This window comes from Leucoraja erinacea, chromosome 11 (genome assembly GCF_028641065.1).
Source record: "Leucoraja erinacea ecotype New England chromosome 11, Leri_hhj_1, whole genome shotgun sequence".
Taxonomy (NCBI): Eukaryota; Metazoa; Chordata; class Chondrichthyes; order Rajiformes; family Rajidae; genus Leucoraja; species Leucoraja erinaceus.
Window position 1 is genome coordinate 7005119 of NC_073387.1, and position 24056 is coordinate 7029174.

Here is a 24056-nt window from a genome sequence, read left to right on the forward strand (position 1 = left end):
CTTGGTATGAATGTAAAATTGTCCCTAGTGCGTGTAGGGTAGTGTTAATGTGTGCGTGGATCGATGGGCCGAAGGACTTACTTCCGCGTTGTATCTCTAAACTAAACTACGTGACAGTTAACCCCTTCCTATCAATCACCTGTCTAACCTGTTTTTAAAATAATGGCAGTAGAGGGGAATCTAGAGATAGCTACTTTTCAGCCAGTCGAGCAACTTCTCTATTTCTGTTGTGCTGCTGTGGTTTAGTGTGACAAATGGATGGGTATTGCACTGTTGCTGTGGCCACTAGTCAAAGCCTCGCCTCTCTGCCCTTCATTGAGTTGGGTCACAGTGCGTGAATTCAATAGGAAATGTTTCCTCCCTGTGTGATGGAGAACACTGATGTCTCTAAATATTCCCCCATTACAATAGAAAGAAGTTGAATAAAGTGTTGCACATCCTTAACTTCCTTCTCTTATCTATACATTTTCAAGCTGTCATTGAGTATTTCATTGTCTCAGGGCTCACTTCCCTTTTTCTAATTCTTTATCTGAAATCCTTCGGCTTACTTTCCACAATGTAAGGATTGTAGTTGTCATTTGGAATGTATTTCCTCCCTCTGAGTCTGTCAATCCCGCTTGGTGTCTGTGCCTTCATCTGCTCCAGATTTCCACGCCTTGCTTCCCAATCTCCACTCCGTCATTCCCGAAGCACAAAGTTAGTCACCAGTACATCTCACGTCTTCTCTATTCGCCTCCCTTGTGGATGGCCCCATTGTAAACATGTACTGTCTTTCAGCTGACTAGTTAGCATACAATAAAACAGCTTTTCATTGTACCTCGGTTCACGTGACAAGAGACTAAACTCCGTCTAAGTCATTACTACCAGCTTTTCATCTCCCGTCTTTTCCCAATAAATATTTAAGATTCTGTGTGTATCCCAAAGACCATGATTGTGCTGCGCTCAGTTCAGCCACAAATAATAATGATAATAATAATAGTAGGAAGGAACTGCAGATGCTGGTTTACACCAAAGATAGACACAAAATACTAGTAACTCAGTGGGACAGGCAGCATCTCTGGAGAGAAGGATGGGTGATGTTTTGGATCCACCTTTTGGACCCGAAACGTCACCCATTCCTTCTCTCCAGAGATGTTGCCTGCCCCGCTGAGTTACTCCAGCATTTTGTGTCTATCTTCAATGATAATAAGAGGTTGTATTATATCTATAGTGAAATTAGTATTGTGATACATCCTAAGGAGCTGTATTGCTTAACAATGTTTCACCAAGATGTTGAGGAAAGATGATCAAAAGTTTGATCAGAGGTTTTAAGGAGCACTTTGAGATGGTGAGCATCAGGAAGAGGGCAAGAGACTCTTCCTGATGTCTCTTCTTGACTGTGTTCCTTAGTGTTCCTTAAAATTTTTGATCATCTTTCCTCAACATCTTGGTGGACTGTTGGACTGAATATTCAAAGATGTGATGAACATTTATTAATGTTCCCTTAAATACTTGTGTTTGAAACAACCTCTTAATAACCACACCTGACAGTATTTCTATTTAGTCAACAAATTTGTACAGGTACAATTATTCAATCTGCACTTTGTAGATGGATTCTGCTTCAAATTTGTTGAAAATTAATGCACGTTGATAATTAATTAGATTGCTTTCATCTGCACTATTATTACAAAGAATTGCAAAACAGGTGAAAAATATTACTGGGGGGGGGGGGGGGGGGGGGGGGGGGGGGGGGGGAAGCAAAAAAATGCAGATGCTGGAAATCTAAAGATAAAGTGGTGGAAATACTCAGCGGGTCCAGCAGTGTCTTTAGTGAGAGAAACATTCAGATCTTTATCAGATCTGGAATAGTGAGAATAGAAGCATGTTTTAAATTGCAACTTGGTTCATGTCTGCAACTTGGAACATACAGCTGATCCTCGACCTACGATGGGATTACGTTCTGATAAATCCATCGTATACTGAATAGTCGAAAACGCATTTAATACATTGCGATCGCATGACCGGAAGTGACGTGCGGCTCGCTGCCATGGCCGAACGTATGCCGATCGTAAAGTCGAAATATCGCAAGTCGAAGCATCGGAAATCAGGGAGCACCTGTACTTGTTTTCTCAATCTTCCAGTTCTGATAAAAAGACACTGAACGCTGAACTGAAACATTGAACCAAATAGGTCGGGTAGATGTACAGTGTCTCTTGCCCAGAGTAGGTGAATGGAGGACTTGAAGGCATAGGTTTATGAGGAAGGGGGGATTATTTAATAGGAATCTGAGGGGTTACTATCTCACACAAAGGGTGGTGGATGTATGGAACAAGCTGCCAGAGGAGGTAGTTGAGGCTGGGATTATCCCAACATTTAAGAAGCTGTTAGACAGGTACATGGATAGGACAGGTTTGGAGGAATATGGACCAAACGTAGGCAGGTGGGACTAGTGTAGCTGGGACATGTTGGCTGGTGTGGGCAAGTTGGGCTGATGGGCCTGTTTCCACAATGTATCACTCTATGACTCTATTAACTCCATTTCTCTCTACGCACTTTGCCTGACCTGCTGAGTACTTCCAGCATTTTCTCACTCACTAAATAAAATATTATGGGGCTGATCCATTCAAGGATTTATACTACAAGGGCAAGCGGTATGGACTTTGTTTGATTGATTTCCTGCTCAGTCTTTATTACTTCGGTTGGTCTGCCGACTACTAACTACCTCCTTGCTGACCCTCGGACTATCCTTGATCGGACTTTGCTGGCTTTGCCTTGCACTAAAAGTTATTCCCTTATCATGTATCTATTCGCTGTCAATGGCTCGATTGTTACCATGTATTGTCTTTCTGCCGACTGGATCGCACGCAACAGTAGCTTTTCACTGTACCTTGGTACATGTGACAATAAACTAAACGGAACTTGCTGCTGACAGCATGACAGAGTGCAGGAAGCTACAAGGAGTAGCAGCAAAGCCACATCCTACCACCTCACTGGTGGGCGATCACGTTCTGCGTATAAGTAACGTCTGGAGGGGAATTCGGAGAATCTGCATGACTAAAGGCAAAAGGCTGACTTTGTTTCTAAGTGGATGGGTGAAGAGCGCACTGCTCCACAGCACTGCTTGGACAGATTATAGGGCTGCTTCCTGCTTCAAGTCAGTCAGCAGATCACCACGGGAAGCTTGTGGAATGTCTGCTTTATATTTTGAGTCAGCTGTGCTTTCTCACTGCATTCCCACTTACTTAATATGAAACAGATGGAAACTATTTGAGCTGATTGAAAGATAGAAACATGCTCTTTGGCCCAGTGAGACCACACCGACCATCGACCTGCCATCCACACTAGTTCTATGTAATCCCACTTCTGCATCCACTCCCTATGCACTAGGGACAATGTACAGAGGCCAATTAACCTACAAACCACACATGTTTGGAACGTGGGAGGAATTGGGAGCACCAGGACAATACCCACGCAGTCATGGGCAGAAAGAAACTCCACACAGCCAGCACCCAAGGTCAGGATCGAACCCAGGTCTCTGGCGCTGTGGGACAGCATCTTAGGAGTAAGTTTAGGCTATTGTCACGTGTACCAAGGTACAGTGCAAAGCTTGGTTCTGCATGCTCTCCGATCAAATTGGATAGCACATAGAAGATAGACGCAAATGCTGGAGTAACTCAGCGGGACAGGCAGCATCTCTGGATGGAAGGAATGGGTGACTTTTGGATCATTTGTGAGTCTGAAGAAGGGTCTCGACCTGAAATGTCACCCATTCCTTCTATCCAGAGATGCTGCCTGACTTCGCTGAGTTACTCTAGCATTTTGTGTCTATCTTTGGGTTAAACCAGCATCTGCAGTTCCTTCCTACACATGCAAACCCAATCAAGCTAAACTTGAGTACAATCGGTAGGGCAAAGGGAAAGACGTACAGTGCAGAATGTAGTTCTCAGCATTGCACCTGCTGTGCGGCCCATCATATTCATGCTAACCCCCAGAGGAGCAGTCTCATTGCTCCTATTCCCCCACTCTGTGTTTTCCTGTATTCGTACAATTCATTCTCCCACGGGCCCATGGACTCTCCTTTGATTCTTTTGACTCTATATCATTAGGTCATAAGTGGCAGGAGCCCTTTGTAACTTTTGTCAGTGCCCTTTATGTGACGTGTAAGGTATGCAAGCAAAGAATTTCACTGTGATTTGTCACATGTGACAATAAAATATTCAATTCAATTCAATTCAAAATCAGGTCATTCTGCCCATCGAGTGTACTCTGCCATTCAATCATGGCTGATCTATCTCCACCTCTTTATCCCATTCTCCTGCCTTCTCCCTATAACCCCTGACACCCGTACTAATCAAGAAACTATCTATCTCTGCTTTAAAAATATCCATTGATTTGGCCTCCACAGTTGACCCAGGAACTGCGATGTATTTCCAAATAAATATCTTGTTGGGAGACCAACAGCTAACATTGTTGCCACTTTGTCCCACTTGCCGATTTTTTTTTAGGCGACTGCCGGCGATTGTCATAGTCGTAGTAGGTCGCCGAAAAACTGGCGACAACCTACGTCATCCTGGCGACAACCTACGACAGCACCTACGTTAGGAGAAGTCAAGCTACGCTCATTGGCGTTAAACCCACTGTCGCCGAAAATGTTTCAACATGTTGAAAATTTAACGGCGACCAGAAAGACGCTACGGCTTTTTGTGCGACTGATGAGACGACTCCCGGCGAACATGTGGCAACAAACTAGTCGACTAAAAAATTGTCTAAGTGGGACAGGCCCATAATTCTTCCCTCAAACCAGGAGGCACAAGCTGCTAGATTCAGAGAATCTTAGAACCACACAGGGCTTTTGGCCTCACCTCTAACAGCCAACTCTGATGCTTTTCCGCACTAGTCCCATTTGCCTGTACTAACCCTGTATCTCCCCATGACCTTTCCTATCCTTGAAAGCTGCTTTGGTAGGAAATGGAAGGTAGACGCAAAATTACTGGAGCAGCTCAGCGGGTCAGGCAGCATCTCTGGAGAAAAGGGATAGGTGACGTTTCGGGTCGAGACCCTTCACCAGATCTTCATTCCTTCATAGGAATAGAGGTCAGTCAGCCAGAGGGAAAACTGATTACTTTTCACACGAGTGCATTCATTTCAATCGTCAAGACTACATATTGTGGCCCTGGAACGTTTCACTGGTCACAGGCCAGCACAGTGTCTGCCTTGAAGGCTGAGAAACCTCTTGTTGGATTAACACAAGCTGTTAGTTTACGAAGGACAAAATAAGGGCAACCTTCCTCCTTCAGTGTTTGCATTGGATCCGACAATCACTATCGTGGGTTTTAGTTCTGCTCCCATTGGTTTTGAACGAGCGGAGAGATGACATCAGTCTTGGCCTACTGTTTCACAGCGGCTATTTTTATATGCTGGAATTGACTGGAGGAAGAACAGATGCTGCCAAAAAATGAGCAAATTGAAGACAGATTATATCGACGTGTTCAAAATTGCAGTGGGGGTTAATAGGATAAGAAAGGCCAAACTGATACCATGGCAGAAGATTTTATGTAGGAAGATACTGGCTTAAGGTGAAAAAGGCAGCAGGGGTGATATAATAACTTTCTGCTGCAGATGTTTATGATCTGGGATGCCCTGTCTGAGGTTCCGTGGTGATCTTCAGTAGGGAACTTGTAAAGAATCAGAGAGCTACAGGGAAAGCAGGGGCTCGTTAGCAGATATTTCAAAGGACCGACAAGCCCATGACCCAAAGATGGCTTCCTTCCAAGCTGTAAGATGCTTTGATTAATTTTTCCTGTCTCAGATTTACTTCCCCCAAGAGACCAACTCGTGGAGATCTGCAGCTCAGTGGTGGGATTTCCTGTTCTTACCGTGTCACTTCAAACAAGAGGTTGGAATACAGTTGTTTTCATTCAGCTCTGGCCGGAGTCAGGGATTCGGGAAATTCAAGTATAACTTTCAAGATAGAATAGGATAGAATACTTTATTGTCATGTGTGACAAGTCACAGTGACATTCTTTGCTTGCATACTTTGCCAAGGTATGCAAATAGTCGCCCATAAAGGGCACTGGCAAAGCTACAGATCCCCCCTCCCCACCTTCCCCCCCCACGCCAGTTCCTCCTTTGTTCTTCCCCTCACCCCCCACGCTGGTTCCCCCCACGCTGGGTCCTCCATTGTCCATCTAAGTGGAATGGAGCACACGTCTATTGTCTATAATGCACAGTTGATGAGGTCAATTGTAAAGAGATCAACTTGCGACTCTACAGAAGCGCTATCCTTCCATTTTTATATGGTGTCATGGTTGTGAGATAGGAGATAAGGCTGTTCATTTGTACACAATAAGATGTCACAAAGAGTAAGGCCAGCAAATCGTGCTGTTGACATTAGTCGAGGGAGATGCATCAACCAGATCCCTGGGCAGATGCCTTTGGTTCCATTCAAAAGCACCTGGGATCCTTACATCCAGCCAAGAGTATAAACAGGACTGCACACACCCAGATAGGTTTATGATTTTAATACTGGAACCGACACAGAGAGTGGTGAATCTCTGGAACTCTCTGTCACAAAAGGTAGTTGAGGCTAGTTCATTGGCTATATTTAAGAGGGAGTTAGATGTGGCCCTTGTGGCTAAAGGGATCAGGAGGTATGGAGAGAAGGCAGGTACAGGATACTGAGTTGGATTATCAGCCATGATCATATTGAATGGCGGTGCAGGCTCGAAGGGCCGAATGGCCTACTCCTGCACCTATTTTCTATGTTTCTATGTTTCTATGACACCACCCGATTATGTTCTGGCAGCAATTACCCACGTTGGCATAGATATCTACAGACGAGAAGCCTGTGTGTTCAACTTCTACTCCAGAGACCTGAGCAGATAATCTAGGGTTAATACTTTTTATTTCAATAATAAACTTTATTCATTAAAAATTTCAAGCAAAAAGTACATAACAGTAATGGGTTTATTTACATTGGTGGCAAAACACAAGTGATGGAGTATCTCAGTGGGCCAGGCAGCATCTGTGGAGGGAATGAATAGGTGGCATTTGGGTCAGGATCCTTCGACGTTCATAGTGTTGTCAATCTATGCATTCATGATGTTGCCAAGTTAATACATAAAATGAGCTGAGCACCAATGCCATTCACGTGGCCTCTTTGAGTCTCTGTCGGACAGTCACGCAGTGCCCAGCCTCTCAATATCCGGTGAGGAAATGATATTTGTTCTTGTTCATAAGTGATTGGAGCAGAATTAGGCCATTTGGCCCATCAAGTCTACTCCATCATTCAATCCTGGCCGATCTATCTCTTCCCCTCAACCCCATTCTCCTGCCTTCTCCCCATAACCCATGACACCCATACTAATCTACCATAAAAATATCCATTGACTTGGCCTTCACAGCCTTCTGCAGTTCTGTAGATCTAGATTGCTGTCTGAGATCCTTCCCCACAAAACCTTTACCTCTGGGGTTAATATTTCAGTGCAGTACTGAGGGAATGTTGCACTCTCAGAGGTGCTGTCTGTTATATAAGACATGAAGACACTCAGATATCTAACGGCACTATTTCAAAGACAAGCATGAACAATGCCTTTGTATCCAGCCAAGGTTCATCTCTCCACCATCACCTGTGGACAAGCTTTTTCCTTTGAGAATAGGGAAGATTCAAACAAGAGGACATGACTTCAGAATTAAGGGACAGAAGTTTAGGGGTAATATGAGGGGGAACTTCTTTACTCAGAGAGTGGTAGTGGTGTGGAATGAGCTCCCAGTGGAAGTGGTGGAGGCAGGTTCATTGGTATCATTTAAAAATAAATTGGATAGGCATATGGATGAGAAGGGAATGGAGGGTTATGGTATGAGTGCAGGCAGGTGGGACTAAGGGGAAAAAAAATTGTTCGGCACGGACTTGTAGGGCCGAGATGGCCTGTTTCCGTGCTGTAATTGTTATATGGTTATATGGTTATTGTTATTTGCACAAGCTGCCTGATGCCGGAGTTAGCTGCTCTGTTTCCTTGCATTGCCCCACTCGTTCCTTGTCTGTAAAGCATTTTGTTAAGAAATCTTAAACCATATTGCACATATGCAAGTTTTTTCTGGTTAGATGAAGGTTCACATCAGAAGATAGACCCAAAGTCCTGCAGTAACTCAGCGGGACAGGCAGCATCTCTGGAGAGAAGGAATGGGTGATGCTTCATGTCGAGACCCTTCATCAGACTGAGAGTGAGAGAAGGGTCTCGACCCGAAATGTCACCCACTCCATGCATCCAGAGCTGTTGACTGACCCGTGTACTTACTGCAGCATTCTATGTTGATCTTCGTTGTAATCCAGCATCTGCAGTTTCTTCCTACACATTTCACATCAGAATATTGATTAGTAGGACTGGATGTTACAATCCCTAAGGTTCTTCACCACAACTGACACCCGGTATTCTTCGGGGTGACCACTAGGTGATTTTGCTACCAATCAGACACATCTTCAGTTGTGTACCTCAACATCACTGGGTGTTTCGGCCTTTTATCACAAGACACCCTCAGTCGAGGCAGGACCACCGCAGGGTGATCAGCCCTGGGTGTGGTTCTTATGGTTAGCCTCTAGATGGTCACGTGGCAGCCCAGGCAGCATCTTTTCTCTTCAGCCACAGCCAGTGACTGCTCCATTCAGCTTTTTTCCTTCCATCTTCCTCTCTACCGCTGACTGTGGCTGGTTGGGCTCTGGACTCGTGACCGTTGGTGGGACAGTACTTGGTTGAACTTCGCCTGGGGTGCTGATACCCTGTGGACCGTGGTGGTTAACCTGCCACTGGGCTTCACTCAACTGATTTGGCCTCCCTCTTAGAAGGTAATGGTCACTGCGAGGCCCCACACCAAGCTTTCCCAGGCATCTTTCCCTGCCCTGGTGGATCTTGAGACTCTTCTCTGATGTTATCTTTTCCCAGCCACAGATGCAGCTTCGTAGCTTATGCCCTGCCAGGGCTGCTGCTCTGTCAATTGCTGTGCTAGTTCTCTTATTCATAGTCGATTCCTTCCGTAGCAATATAAGGGTGGATCCAAAATGCCGATTAGCGATGGATCCTGCTGGTATGAGGAGCTAGTCCATGCCAGCCCCGGTGGGGTCTATTCCCTCTGGTCAGCAGTCTCTCCAGGCCGTCACTAGGTCTTTCCCTGGTTGTCAGCTGCCCTTTTGCAGCGGTCGAAGAATTATGTTCAGTTGCAGTTAAAGATTTTGGAACAGAACAAGAGGCCTTGTATTCAAATACTTAGAATCGCACAAGATAACCTCGAAAATAAAGCATGCAATTGGGAATTAAATTGCTCAAGCAAAACACAAAGTACTAGAGGAACTCGACGGGTCTGGCAACATCTGTGGAGGGGCTGGACAGGCGATGTTTTGGGTCGGGACAATTTCTCAGAATGATTGGAGGGGGAGGAGGCTGGAAAAAAAGAGGTGGGGTGGGACAAAGCCTGGCAAATGATAGGTGATAAAGGTGAGGGGGGGCTGCATTGGCAAATGCATGGAGTAACTGGCAAAGGAGACAAAAGGGTGTCAGATAAGGAGCGAAGATGAGTGAAATGTAAAGTCAGAGGGAGGGATATAGGTGGAAGGAAACAGGAGGAGGGGAGAGAATAGTGATGAAAGAGCAATGTGGGACTCGGGGATGGGAGATTAGTGTGTGAAAGTGGAGAAAAGAAAATACTCTTCTTGTAATCCAACACTTTAAAATGTAATGTTGATTAAGAGCCTTTCATTTTGAGGAGAGTGAAATCTTTCATTTATAGACACAGACTTTATTACTGCTAACTGCACTAAATCATCTCCAGACTTGTCTTGTCCAGTAGACAGGCAATGTTCCAATTGAGCGTTCGTTTATCCAGCAAACTTCAACCAGATCTCCTCCTCAGCAAACACCATCTTGGTGAAGTGGTCCTGAGCAGTGATATTTATTTTAACTTAAGGGCCTGTCCCACCAGCATGTGATTGCATGCGTCTAGTGTGACCAAACGTGGTGGCTTGAGGCGTATGGCCTCGCGGGGCCGGTCCCAATTCAAACTGCGGAACCGTCTGGAGTTGTGCGGGGCTGGTCCCGACATCATACTCACCAATCAGCTGGGCAGGAGGCGGGCCGACTGAATTTAGACGTCGCACGGCATCGGGCGGTTACGTCATCACGCAACGGCACGCCGGGCGGTGACATCATCGCGCAATGCCACGCCGGGCGGTGACGTCATCGTGCAATGCCACGCCGGGCGGTGACGTCATCGCGCAAAGCCACGCACTAGGTGTACGCCGTCAAGACGCTGCGTATGGCGTCGGGTTGCTGCATACGCCCGTCGAGGCGGTGCGTACGGGCTCAATGCGGCTGTGGGCCGACAGGCCGTTGCCGCGCGGAATCTTTGGACCGTGTCAGTTTTTCGGAGCCCCCCGCGATGTCGGGACCAGCTCCGCACAACTCCAAATGGCTCCAGCGATCGAAGTGGGACCGGCCCTGCGAGGCCATATGACTCAAGCGACCACGTTAGGTCGCGCTCGCCACATGCAGTCGCATGCTGGTGGGACAGGCCCTTTAGGCTGTTAGTTGGATCATTCACACCAGATCAGAACTCCAAGGTAAACTGGAGCCTGTTTCTTTAAGGTCATTGGCTAGACACTCCCCTATAAAGAAGTGGTCTGGCTAGGAAATGGAAATGAAACTTCCTGGAATTGATTACGGCGGCAACAAAGGAACCTGCAAAATGTAGGTTCCAGGCACAAAATCAACTCTGCAGTTCCCACACAACCAATTAAAAACTGGTTCAACAGACTCTGATGTTCTAAGCATGACCCTAAACTCGTCTTCACTAACTAGCTGCTCCTTAGTAAATGTCACTTTCCTTTGAAGGTATAGCTTATGAACTTAGGAATTGATGGATGAAAATAGTACCGGCTTAAAGGGGCTGTCCCACTGCGAAGACCTAATTCGCGAGTTTAGAAGAGTTTAGGAGAGTTTGAAAACATGTCATGTTGAAGACCTCCTTCAATTATGTAGAAAACCTCCTTCGACCTCCTTCGACTATGTTGAAGACCAGCTTCGACTAGCTTCGGGAAAATTGGACTCCGAACAGTGGAGAGTGAAGACGACCTCCTTCGATCTCCTTTGGCCTCCCTTCGATTATGTTGAAGACTATCTACGACTACCTTCGACTACCGTAGATTACCTACGAATAACATGCCGACCTACTATGACCTACTTCGACTAAACCTACGAGTAAAAAAAGTATTGATTTTTTCAATGGAGACCTTTTTTTATTCGCGGGCATTTTTCAGCATGTTATAAAATACGCCGCAACCTAGCTGAGGCCTCGAGTACGCGGGGACTACCCTCGAGCATGAAGGAGAGTTACAAAGACCTTCTAGGACCTCGCGGATTAGCAAACTCACCAGAACTCGCGGATTAGGTCGCAGTGGGACAGCCCCTTAATAGTTCACCTATCCTATTGCTAGAGCATGATACAAAGATAAAGAGGATGGTGACTAACCATAGCAATTAATCCCCATTGATTAGATGTTTAGGAAGGAACTGCAGATGCTCATTTACATCGAAGATAGACACAAAATGCTGGAGTAACTCAGCGGGCCAGGCTGCACCTCTGGAGAGAAGGAATGGGTGACGTTTTGGGTTGAGACCCTTCTTCAGACTGAGAGTCAGGGGAGAAGGAGACACAGAGATAAGGGTGTGTGAAATTGAGACATCAAAGGGGATGCGGATCAAGGAAAATGTAGAATAGGTCATTGGTAGTTAGGAGAAGGTGACAACGAAGCATACAGATAATATTTAATCAGGAGAACAGTCAGACTGGTTGGAGAACTGGGAAGGGGTAGGGATGGAGAGAGAGAGGGAAAGCAAGGGTCACTTGAAGTTAGAGAAGTCAATATTCATACCGCTGGGGTGTAAGCGAAATATGAGGTGCTGTTCCTCCTATTTGCACTGGGCCTCACTCGGTCTAATCCCTATTGATTAGTCTACACCAACCCCAGACGTGAGAGCAAGAAAACGGCCAATGTTGGAGACATAGGTTTAAAGGCAACTCTTTCCTTGCAAGGGCTGTGTGCATCCACAGGACGTGACACAGACTTGTAAAAGGCTAGATTCAAAACTGATCCTCAGAAATAATGTAACGGAGTCATGTCTTCCTCAGGGGATGGTGGAAGCAATTATACCTTAATTTCACTTGTCATGTCTCGTTACTTATATTCTGCCTTTCAAAATGTTATTTTCCAAACCAAATCTATGTAAATTATATTTGATTTAATACTAACTGCTTCCCTGAGGGACCCTAATTGTTCAGTCACTCAGAGAAGCATTGTTTCCGCAGATTGGATTTAAATTTAACCCTTTCATACATAGATCACATCCTCTGGTGTTTACTGTTCTGGGCAAGGTGAACTAGTGAGCTACAGTCAACATTATCCAGGTTCCCTTAGAATTAGAATTGTGAAATAGATGTGATGGTTCTCCTTCTCAACCATCCATCTATACTGCTGCATGTAGTTCTGGAAATACACTGTTGATGCTTCGTTATTGCACTCGCAATCCGTTTGATTTTTATGAATGGGTCACTATGCTTGTTTTGTAAAAAAACACAAACAGATTTTTATTTTTCGTGTGTGAGCGCGGACAATGTTACCATTGATGAGAGAGTTCAGGGGCTGTAAACAACAGTCATTTGTTTGCTTTCTGAACAGCAATAGATTTTTTTGATTTTAGTGATGGTCACCATGATTCTACGAGCGTAAAAATTGAAAAAATCTGTTACATCCAATGCAGAAGAAAAACTTGCTTTCACGTAATGACCGTTCCAAAGGGAAGCATGTGTTTCACAAGAACGAGGAACTGGAGGAGATAGAACGATGCCACCATAATAAGAAGGATGGGGGAGGGGGGAACTTTAACTACTCCAAAGGTAGACACAAAAAGCTGGAGTAACTCAATGGGACAGGCAGCATCTTTGGAGAGCAGGAATGGGTGACGTTTTGGGTCGAGACCCTTCTTTAGACTGATGACTAGAGAGAGGGAGATACATAGATAAGGAAGTGTAAGGTGTGAAAACAGGGCAAAGGGAATGTGAATCACGGAAAATATAGAATACCTCATTGTTAGCTGGGAGAAGATAACAACAAAACAGACAGATGAAATGTACTCGGAGACAGTAAGTCTGGTCAGAGAACTGGGAAGGGGGAGGGATTGGAGAGAGGGAGAATGCAAGGGTTACTTGAAGTTACAGAAGTCAATGTTCATACCACTTGGTTGTAAGCTGCCCAAGCGAACTATGAGGTGCTGTTCCTCCAATTTGCACTAGGCCTCACTCTGACAATGGAGGAGGCTATCTATTTAACTATCTCAAATTGACTGGGACTTGCACAGTAATTAAAGGCTTCAATGGGGCAGGATATGTGAGGTGTATCCAAGAGGGCTTCTTGAAACAGTATGTGGATAGTCCAACCTGAGAAGGGCTCAAATTGGCCTTGTGTTGGGACATGTGCCTGGCCAGGTGACTGGTGTTACAGAGGAAGAGCATTTGCGGGATAATTAACATAACTCCACAAGCTTTAAGATTGTTTTAAGTAGGAAGAAGGCTGGGCCTTGTGGGAAGATACTAAATGGGAGCAAGATTAACTCCAATGTCATTAGGCAGGAGCTTGGGACTGCACATTGGGAGCAGTTGTTATTCGGCAAGTCTACATCTGACGTGGGAGTTGGTTAAAGGCCAGTCGATTAATGTTCAGAACCGGCTTGGGAGGGGGAATAAGGATTACAAAGTAAGGGGACCTTGGACGACCAAAGAAACAGTAAATTGGGTTTAAAATAAAAATAGGAAGCACATACAAGGCTTGAAAGGATGGAATCAGCCAAGCCTGAGGAATATAAAGAAAGGGGGAAAGAATAGGCAGGTGATTAGAAGAGCCAAAAGGGGCCACTAAATGGCTTTTGCGTGTCGGATTAAAGATAATTCCAACTCTTTTTATATCTACATTAGAAAATATTTCCATTAATCATGTTAATTCCAATTAGCATAGTGGAAACATGCTTTATAGCAGAACTACCTGTGCTCATTCCCTTGGATATCACCAGAATTGCAAATATTTTCCCAGGGACTATGGAGGCTCTCTTTCAAATGTGGACTTGGACGAGACCTTTTTCTTATTATTGAAAGTGAATTCTGATATTCAAAAGCCTTGAAAACTTTACTGAGGTGTTAAATGGAATTCCGTCTCTCTTTCAGGCAACTATTGGCACCGGGTTATGCCGAGACTCATTATGGCCGGGATGGAAAGCGAAGGACCAGTTCCCCTAGTCACAAGGTGAGCCTGTGTAATGCACGGACCATTTGGGTATGGGTGGGATGCAGGTGACTGTGAGATGCAGCTAGTGAAACTAAAGCAAGTGACCAAGGTATGTCATCTACATAGCTTTTGTACAGACGGTGGTACGTAGGTGGAGTGAACTGCCAGAAGAAGTGGTTGAGGCACATACAATAACAACTTAAAAAACAAACACATTTGGACAGGTACATGGAAAGGAAAGGTTTAGAGGGATATGGGTCAAACAAGGGCAAATGGGACTAGCTTAGATGGTCGGCATGGACGAGTTGAGATGAACTTAGACACAAAATGCTGGAGTAACTCAGCGGGACAGACAGCATCGCTGGAGAGAAGGAAGGGTGACGTTTCGGGTTGAGATCCTTCTTCAGACTTCAGTCTCGACCCGGAACGTCGCCCCTTCCTTCTCTCCAGAGATGATGCCTGTCCCGCTGAGTTGCTCCAGCATTTTGTGTCTAACTTTGGTTAAACCAGCATCTGCAGTTCCTTCCTGCACCGTTAGGATGAAGTGCCTGTTTCCATGTCCTATAGTCTAGTCACTATGCTGCTGTACCTAATAATAGGCTGGCGAGGGAGAATAGGTTACTGGAAAATAAACTGGGGAATGGGATTGATTGGAATGCTTCGAGTGTGAGTATAGACTCGAATGGGCTGAATGGTCTTCGATATTGTAAATAAATAATATGGCAATCCATTGTGACCCTAACAGATTAACCTAAGCAGTTGCTGCACGTGAAGCCTTGCATGCTTGCATTATTAATTTGTACCACTGTGTGCTTTTATTTTAGGCGCACTGTTTTTACCATGGCAATGTGAAGGGCTTTGAGCATTCCAGTGTAGTACTGAGCACATGCGGAGGCCTGCGGTAAGACTGACTGTGCATGTATTTGATGGCCATAAATAACAATCTACTTGACGAGAAATAAAATAATTGTTTGATTTGTAAAATTATCTCATGAATCTCTCATAAGGTCGTAAGTGTTAGGAGCAAAAATAGGCCATTTGGCACATCAAGTCTACTCCGCCAATCACTCATGGCTGATCTATCGCTCTCTCCTAAATCCATTCTCCTGCCTTCTCCCCATAACCCCTGACACCCGTATTAATCAAGAATCTACCTAACTCGGCCTTAAAAATATCCATTGACTTGACCTCCACGGCATTCTGTGGCAAAGAATTCCACAGATTCACTACCCTCTGATGAAAGAAATTCCTCCTCGTCTCCTTCCTAAAGGAATGTCCTTTAATTCTGAAGCTGTGACCTCTGGTCCTAAACTCTCCCACTAGTGATAAGCACACTTCTCTGCAGTGAAGGGGAAGAGAAGGAGGGAAAGTATGCAATGCTGTTGTTTGTTGACTGATTTCTAACTCCCTTGAATAAAGGTGGAGGTGAGTCCTCTCCCTGATCCAATATGGCCTCAGCAATGACTTTACTCCCACACGATTCCAGAAGACTTGCATTTGGGTAGCATCTTTCACAACCTCACAGAAGAACTTCACCGAAAATATATATTTTTCATAGATAATTAATTGCTGTAGTGAGGAGAATTTAGGAAATCTGGGGGGTGGGGCAACTAGTTCATGTCAAGGCACCACATGCAGCTTCCAGACAATTCCTTTTGTAGGACTTGCCTGGTTGGTGACTGGGAGAGCCTGCTGCTGTTCAGATAGTGCCCCCTCACATAGAAAGAAAAAGGGATTTTATCATGGTACTGCCTGAAGAAAAATGAACCCAATAGCGCACCTTTGCTTCAAGGGTCAAATTACATTGTTTATTCATGCCTTTGAAGTATGGTTTCAATCCCTGATAGCCCTGTCCCACGGTACGAGTTCATTCCAAGAGCTCTCCCGAGTTTCCCCTGCTTCGAACTCGGAGATTTACGGTAATGGCCACTCGTCGGTACTCGGGGCTCTCGTGGACATTTTTCACATGTTGAAAAATCTTCACGAGTCTTACCGAGCTTACCTGCCATTAGCGAGTCTTTCCTGCCGTTAGTGTTACAAGCCACTAAGAGACGTCCACGAGTTTGATTTTTTAAAAACTCGTGAGAGCTATTGGAATGAACTCGTACTGTGGGACAGGGCTTTAACCTATTGGCTATATTGGAGAATGCACTGACTCAGTCTGGTTGACTGCTAGGTCAGGAATTCCAGGATATTAGAATTAGAATTAGAATTTCCTTTATTGTCATCCAAACCTTACGGTCTGAACGAAATTTCGTGCCTGCAGTCATACATACAATAATACAATAAAAAACAACAATAAACACAAATTAACATCCACCACAGTGAATCCTCCAAGCACCTCCTCACTGCGGTGGAGGAAAAAATCTTAGGGCTGCAGTCTCTTCCCTCCTCTTCTCCCTCTGCGCTGAGGTGATACCCCACCGGGCGATGGTACAAACAGTCCCGCAGCTCACCGAACCCCGCAAACGGGCCGGCTCAAACACCGCGGCCCGGGGTGGTCGAAGCTGCCGCCCTCCAGTCCAGCGTACGCAGCCGCTGGCCCGCGGCTGAACCCCGGACTCAGGTCATCGCTGCCAGAATGCCGTCCCAGCCACCGGAGCACAGTTCTAGCCCCGAGCCGCATCGCCCTCACATGAGTGCCGTTCCTCCCTCGAGCTGGGCCGCCCCGATGGGAGCGCCTTACCTCCCTCGAGTTGGGCCGCCCTGACGGGAACGTTGTTTCACCTTGAGCTGGGCCGCTCCAACGGGAGCGCCGTTCCACCCTCGGGCTGGGCCGCCCTGACGGGAGCGCCACAGCCCCTCACGGGAGAGTCTCAGCCCCGCGCCGGGCCGCCCTCATGGGAGCGTCACAGCCCCTCACGGGAGCGCCATTCCAGCCCCGAGCCGGACCGCCCTCACGGGAGCGAGCCCAGGGCAAGTCCTGACTGGCTCTGCCTCCGGAGTCTCGAGGTCGCCAGCTCCGCCATTAGGCCTCAGCGCAGACGGAGGCAGAGAAGGGGGATACGACAAAAAAGTCGCATTCCCCCGAAGGGAGAGACAGCAAGCCCCGTTTCACCCCCCCCCCCCCCCCCCCCCCCCACATAAACACAACCTAAAAACCAAAAACTTAACTAGACAAAACGAAAAAAAACAACACAAAAAAGTAAAAAGAAACGGACTGCAGGCGAGCCGCTGCTGCCAGGGCAGCGCCGCCACTTCTGGAAAAATTGATCCAAGGATGATGAAGGAATGGGCATAAATGTTCATGTATAAGCTGGGAACCTATTTGGAGATAGTGATGTTATCATTGTATTGTTGCTCTTGTCCTTCTTGGTGCTAGTAGTTACAGTGGAAGGTTAAATTGCTGAAGCATATTTCTTATAGAGGAAGGAATAAGCACCTAGGTCAAGCTGTGATATTTATCGCATATTAAACTTGCACCTGTACACTGCCCTTGCTATGGGGGCTGTTTTTTGCTAGTTACCAGTACATCTCTATTATTTTATTGAGACCCACAATGTTGTTTAAGATTTTGCTTGAAAAGAAAATCACAGGAATATATGAATGAATGGAATGAAGAAAATGTGCTCCCGATTTCCTTCCTATTTCCAACATGTGCTCACTGAATGAGTGCCAGACATATCAGAGGGCAAAGGGGAAAAAGTATTTGTAGCAGTGGGGGGATGGGTCTGTATTGTTTTGGCATCTTGCCCTTTTAAGCACTGTATGGATGTTCGGAAGCTGCCTTTTGACAGCATTAAGTTTTCTTGATGTGCAAACCAATATCTAAGATCTTCCAGTCACAGTTTCAGTTTAATTTATTGTCACGTGTACCAAGGTGGAGTGAAAATCCTTTTTTGCCTGCTAACCAGGCAGCAGAAAGACAAGTGTGTGGCACGGTGGCGTAGCGGTAGAGTTACTGCCTTACAGTGTTTGCAGCGCAGAGACCTGGGTTCGATCCTAACTACGGGTGCTATCTGTACGGAGTTTGTACGTTCCCCCATGACTGAGTGGATTTTCTCCAATATCTTCGGTTTTCTCCCCACTCCAAAGATGTACAAGTTTGGTCTATGTGTAAATTGTCCCTAGTGTGTGAAGATAGTATTATTGTGCGGGGATCGCTGGTCGGTGCTTACTAGGTGCGTTGAAGGGCCTGTTTCTGTGCTGTATCTCTAAACTAAACATGATTACAGTCGACCCACTTACAGATATATGATAAGGGAATAACGTTTAGTGCAAGGTAAAGCCAGGAAAGTCCAATCAAGAAAGCCTCAGGGTCACAAGTGAGATTGAGTAGTTCAGCACTGTCCTCTGGTTGTGGTGGGATGATTAATTTACCTGATAACAGCGGGGAAGAAACTGTCCCTGAATCTAGAGATGTGCATTTTCACACCTCTATACCTTTTGCCCGATGGGAGAGGGTAGAAGAGGGAGTGGCCAGGGTGTGACTCGCCCTTGAATGTATTTACATCAGTGGGGGGATGGGTCTGTAGTGTTTTGGCATCTTGCCCTTTTACACACTATGGATGTTGGGATGTTCCTTTTAACAGCGTTAACGGCTTGATGTACAAACCAACTATCTACGATCTTCCAGTCTTAATGTTTAGCTGCTGGTAAACCGTCTACCCTTGGAATGCCGACTTGGAATGGATATGTCTTCTATTTAAAATAACCAGTAACTTGTTACTTGAGTCATGTTACTTGGAAACTTTTTGTTCCACACAATAAGCCAAGTTCAAAGTGAAGATGGATCAGAAGTGGGATCTTAGCAGCATGGCAGCAGTTGGGTATTGTAAGAGCAGATGTTTGGCAGTTGCATGTCTGAGGTCAGTATAAAAAGAATTTTTGTATTTATAACTTAGAGGAACCACAAGTCATCTCCCCGGATAAATACAATGAACTTCCAGCTGGGGTATTTTGTCAAGGTCAATCAGATCCGTTTATTAATGTTTACATAGAAATAGAGAACACATTGTGTGCAGATGGAGATCTTTGCTCTTTGGTTTTTCACGATATGTGTGCGCCACCTGGCAGACTTATTTTGTCAATAGCTTACACTTCAAAACTGGACCTTTAGTTTTCATTGTTATGGTGACGAAACTAGGTATGAGTCATGAAAGTATAAGAAAGAACTGCAGATGCTGGTTTTAATCGAAGGTAGACACAAAATGCTGGAGTAACTCAGCGGGACAGGCAACATCCCTGGAGGGAGGGAATGGGTGACGTTACGGGTCGAGACCCTTCGTCAGACTGATTAAAAGTTAAGGTGATTGTTAGTTTGGCGTTGTCTTAGTGGTTGGCTTTTGAATCTGAAAATAAGATGTTTGAAAGAGTTGACGAGGTCCTGCATAGTAAACTGGTCTGGAACGTTAGATTATCTGAAATCCAAGCTGAGAACCAACTGGATACAAAATTGGCTTGGTAGATTGAATCTGAGGGTAGTATTGGAGGCTCGAGACTAGTGATTTGCCACTAGTTCCGGATTTACCTATAGACTTGGCAGGCTGAAGCCTAGGGCCTCAAAATGTAGTGGGCCAAGGTGTATAATATTTTTGACACTGTCATAACCCTTTCTTACATATGCTGTGACAACACACTGTAATCTCTAAACAACTCTTCAGTAATTTTCCTTGCCCTCCATTTCAGAATAATACTGTTTTAAGCCGATAACTCAACACTAGCACTGGCAATAAATACATTTTTGAAAAGCGCAGCTTTCCAGCCCCTTATCTCATTGGCCACGCTCGGCTGCACATCAGTGTCAATCTGGTGGCACCGGGGTCTGGCAAATTTAACACGTGATCCAGTAAGCAGTAGATACTTGCAGGCTTCTAAAGTCAAAACTCAGGGGTAAGTAGGAAAGTGCAAAGATATTTGAACTAGGAAGTTGGCAAGGAGCAATGCTAGGGGTAGAGCTGATAATCATTGCTAGAAACCTACTGTGCAGTGCTGTGGCTGCCACTGTCACGTTAGTAATAAAACTAAGCTTATTTGTAGCATCTTTGTTAATGATACGAAAAAGCATACTCGTTTTGTAAATGGTTTTTGGAAGCAGATTTGATTCAGATTTTGCAATATAATTGTCAATAAGGAGCAATTCAAGAAATATTTCCCAAATATTATACAAATTTTTTTTTTCTTCACTCAAGTGGATCCCATTTTGTGAAATTCCTGCTTATTCCACAAACTGTTTACAAAGTTCAGTTATAGCAAAAGTTTTTCGCAGTGTTCATTTTAACATTTACGCATTTTTTTTCAATCACCACGGTATTTAACAATAACATTTTTTGTCCTTTAGAGCAGGAATTACGAATTGCGGAATTTTAAACACTCGTCATCATCCTTGGCTTTACTCAAATTATTTAAAACACTCTTCCATCTTCCTCTAGTCGTGGGGGTGAGGGATTGGGAGGGGCCACAAGTGGAATAGCCTAGAGCCTCTCTTTATCTGAATCCGGCCCTGTTTGCCACAGGAATCAGTGTTGGTCCACTGTTGACCACAATCTATATTAATGATTTAGATGAAAATGTAGGCGGCACGGTTTGTAGGTTTGCCGGTGACACCATGAACAGTGAAGAACGTTATTTAAGATTACACCAGGATCTAGATCGACTTGGAAAATGGTCCAAGGAATGGCAGATGGAATGTAACTCAGACAAGTGTGAAGTGTTATCTTTTGGTAAGTTAAACAAAGGCAGGGTCCTGGAGAGTATTGTAGAACAGAGTGACCTTGGAGAACAGGTACATAATTCCCTTAAAGTGGCGATACAGGTAGATAGGATGGCGAAGAAGGTGTTTGCCTTCATCGGCCAGGGTATCAAGTGGAAGAGTTGGGACATCATGTCTCAACCATACTAGACGTTGGTGAGACCGCACTTGGAGTATGGTGTACATTTCTCGCTGCTGAGCCATCAGAAGGATGTCTTTAAACTGAAAAGGGTACAGAAATGATGCACAAGGATGTTCCTAGGATTGGAGGGCTTGAGTTATAAGGAGAGACTAGATAGTCTGGGATTTTATTTCCTGGAGTGTGGAAAACCGAGGAGTCACCATATAGAGGTATATAAAATAATGAGGGGCAAAGTGAAGGCAAATAGTCTCAATATTTTTCCCAGGGGAGGGAAGTCAAAAACTAGAGAGCATACAGTTAAGGTGAGAGGGGAAAGATATAAAGGGGACATGAGGGAGAACTTTTTCACACAGAGGATGGTGGTATGAGAAACGAGCTCCCAGAGGAAGTGTTAAGGGGCTGTCCCACTTGGGCGACCTAATCCGCGAGTTCTGGCGAGTTTGCCCTCGACTCATACTCGCAGCATGGTCGACACAAGGTCGTAGGAGGTCTTTGTAACTCTCCTTCATGTTTGGGAGTAGCCCCCGTGTACTCGAGTCCTCAGGTAGGACGCGGCGTACTTTTCGACATGTTGAAAAATGCCCGAGAGTAAAAAAAGGTCGCCATGGAAAAAATCGATACTCTTTTTACTCTTAGGTATAGTTGTAGTAGGTCATAGTAGGTCGTAGTAGGTCGGCATGTTAGTCGTAGGTAATCGAGGGTAGTCGAAGGTAGTCGTAGATAGTCTTCATCATAGTCGAAGGGAGGTCGAAGGAGGTCATCTTCACTCTCCACTATTCATTGTCCAATTTTCCCGAAGTTAGTTGTAGTTGTAGCTAGTCGTAGCTAGATGAAGTTAGTCTTCTACATAGTCGAAGGAGGTCTTCAACATGACATTTTTTCAAACTCTCCTAAACTCTTCTAAACTCGCCAATTAGGTCGCCCAAGTGGGACAGCCCCTTGAGAGGCAAGTAAATGTAAAGGAAAAGTTTAGAAGGATTTGGCCTAAATGTAGGCAAATGGGGCAAACTCAGGAAGGCATTTATTTGGCATGAATTGCTAGGAATGAAGGGCCTAATTCCATACTATATAACTACAACTTTACCATAATATTTTAAATTGTTACATTTATGGAGGCACATCCTTTTAGAAGAAGAATTAAAATTGTCCTCTTGATGTTGAACAACCCTGTGTTTTTAACTAAAGATGGCCAGAAGATTTTTCTATATGTTTTGTCAGTATTTACCATTCAATCTCCAACCCCCAGCAATTATTGGAGTAGGTTTCTACCTTGTCAACCGAGAATTAGAGTGAAGGGTGATGAGTTCACAAGAAAATGAACTTAACTGAACTGCGGCTCAAAATGGGCAAAGTTGTGAAGAAGGATATAACTGAAGGGAAGGTCTTTATTTGCTCTTCCTGACTAGAAATAGCAGCACTTTACTGTTTTATTCGGCCTGTTCATCGAATAGAAAATGAACTGTGGACTTTTTTTCCATTTGGTAAAATCAATCAATCAATCGATCGATCGATCGATCAATCAATCAATCAATCAATCAATCAATCAATCAATCAATCAATCAATCAATCAATCAATCAATCAATCAATCAATCAATCAATCAATCAATCAATCAATCAATCAATCAATCAATCAATCATTATTGTCATCTTGCAAAGCTACAATTGTACAGTGCAAAATGAGAAGACGTTTCCCAGGGAATACCGGAGCATCGCACATGAAACTTAAAAACATTTCACACATAACAACAATAAAAACAATCCAGTCCCTGATGAAACAGTATAAATAGTTAAAAGCAGGTAAAACAGCAACATTAAAATACAGTAAAACCGGTCATTAAAATGTCCAGGGCAGCTGATTTGAGTGGCCAGTGCCAGAGTTATTAAAATGTCAATGCAATGCCGCAGAATCAGGTGACTGTGAGTACAGAGTGACTGTTTAGCAGCCTCACAGCCTGTGGCAGGAAGCTGTTTAGCAGTCTTGTAGTCTGGGCTTTGATGCTACGGTATCTCTTGCCTAATGGCAGGAGATCCAGGTGCATGTGGAGGGGGTGCAGTTTGTCCTTAGCTATTCTCAGAGCTTTTTTCTGACAGCGATCTGGAACAGTTCTTGTACCGAGGGTAGGGAGACGCCAATGATCCTCTATGCTCCCCTCACTACCCTCTGCAGAGCCTTCCTGTCCGAGCAGTTGTAGTCGGAGTACCACGTGTTTATGCTGTATGTGAGTACAGACTCCACCGTGCCCCTGTAGAAAGTCCTGAGGATGTTGGTGGGGAGTGAGGCCTGTTTGAGTTTCCTCAGGAAGTGCAGTCGCTGATGGGCCCATTTGACAATCCCAGTGTTGTTCCTGGACCAGGTGAGACTGTCTGTAATTTGCACTCCGAGGAACTTTATGCTCTCCACTCTCTCCACTGTGGTGCCACTGATGTTGAGGGGTATGTGTTTTGGCTGCGCCCTCCTGAAGTCGACAACCATCTCCTTTGTTTTGTCGACATTTAATGCTAGATTGTTGTTGCCGCACCAGTCCACTAGTTGTTTTACTTCCTCCCTGTACATTGATTCGTCATCTCCGCTGATGAGTCCCACCACTATTGTGTCATCTGCGAATTTTATGATCTTATTGTCCCTGAATCTTATTGTCCCTGAATCTGGCAGCACAGTCATGTGTGAGCAGTGTGAACAAAAATGCAAAGAAATGTGAGTAGCTTTGCTCAAGACCAAAATAAATTGCAGAGAGTTATGTATGTAGCCCAGTCCATTACATAGCCCATACTCCCCACCATTGACTGTATCTGCACTTCACACTGCCTCAGGAAAACAGCCAACATAATGAGGGACCATTTTCAACTCGGTTATTCCCTCTTCTCCCCGCACCCATCGGCAGAAGATACAAAAACTTTAAAGTACAGAACAGCTTCTTCC

At 44.9% G+C, this 24056-nt stretch overlaps 1 protein-coding gene across 1 annotated transcript in view; it reads left to right on the forward strand.

Annotated features, from left to right (window-relative positions):
* The window catches only part of adam19b (ADAM metallopeptidase domain 19b), a 155991-nt gene that overhangs the window by 68566 nt on the left and 63369 nt on the right, over positions 1–24056 (forward strand). Inside the window, exons 4-5 of the mRNA XM_055642611.1 lie at positions 14242–14320; positions 15127–15203. Coding sequence (XP_055498586.1) covers positions 14242–14320; positions 15127–15203 — 156 coding nt within the window. The remainder of the gene's footprint in view (positions 1–14241; positions 14321–15126; positions 15204–24056) is intronic.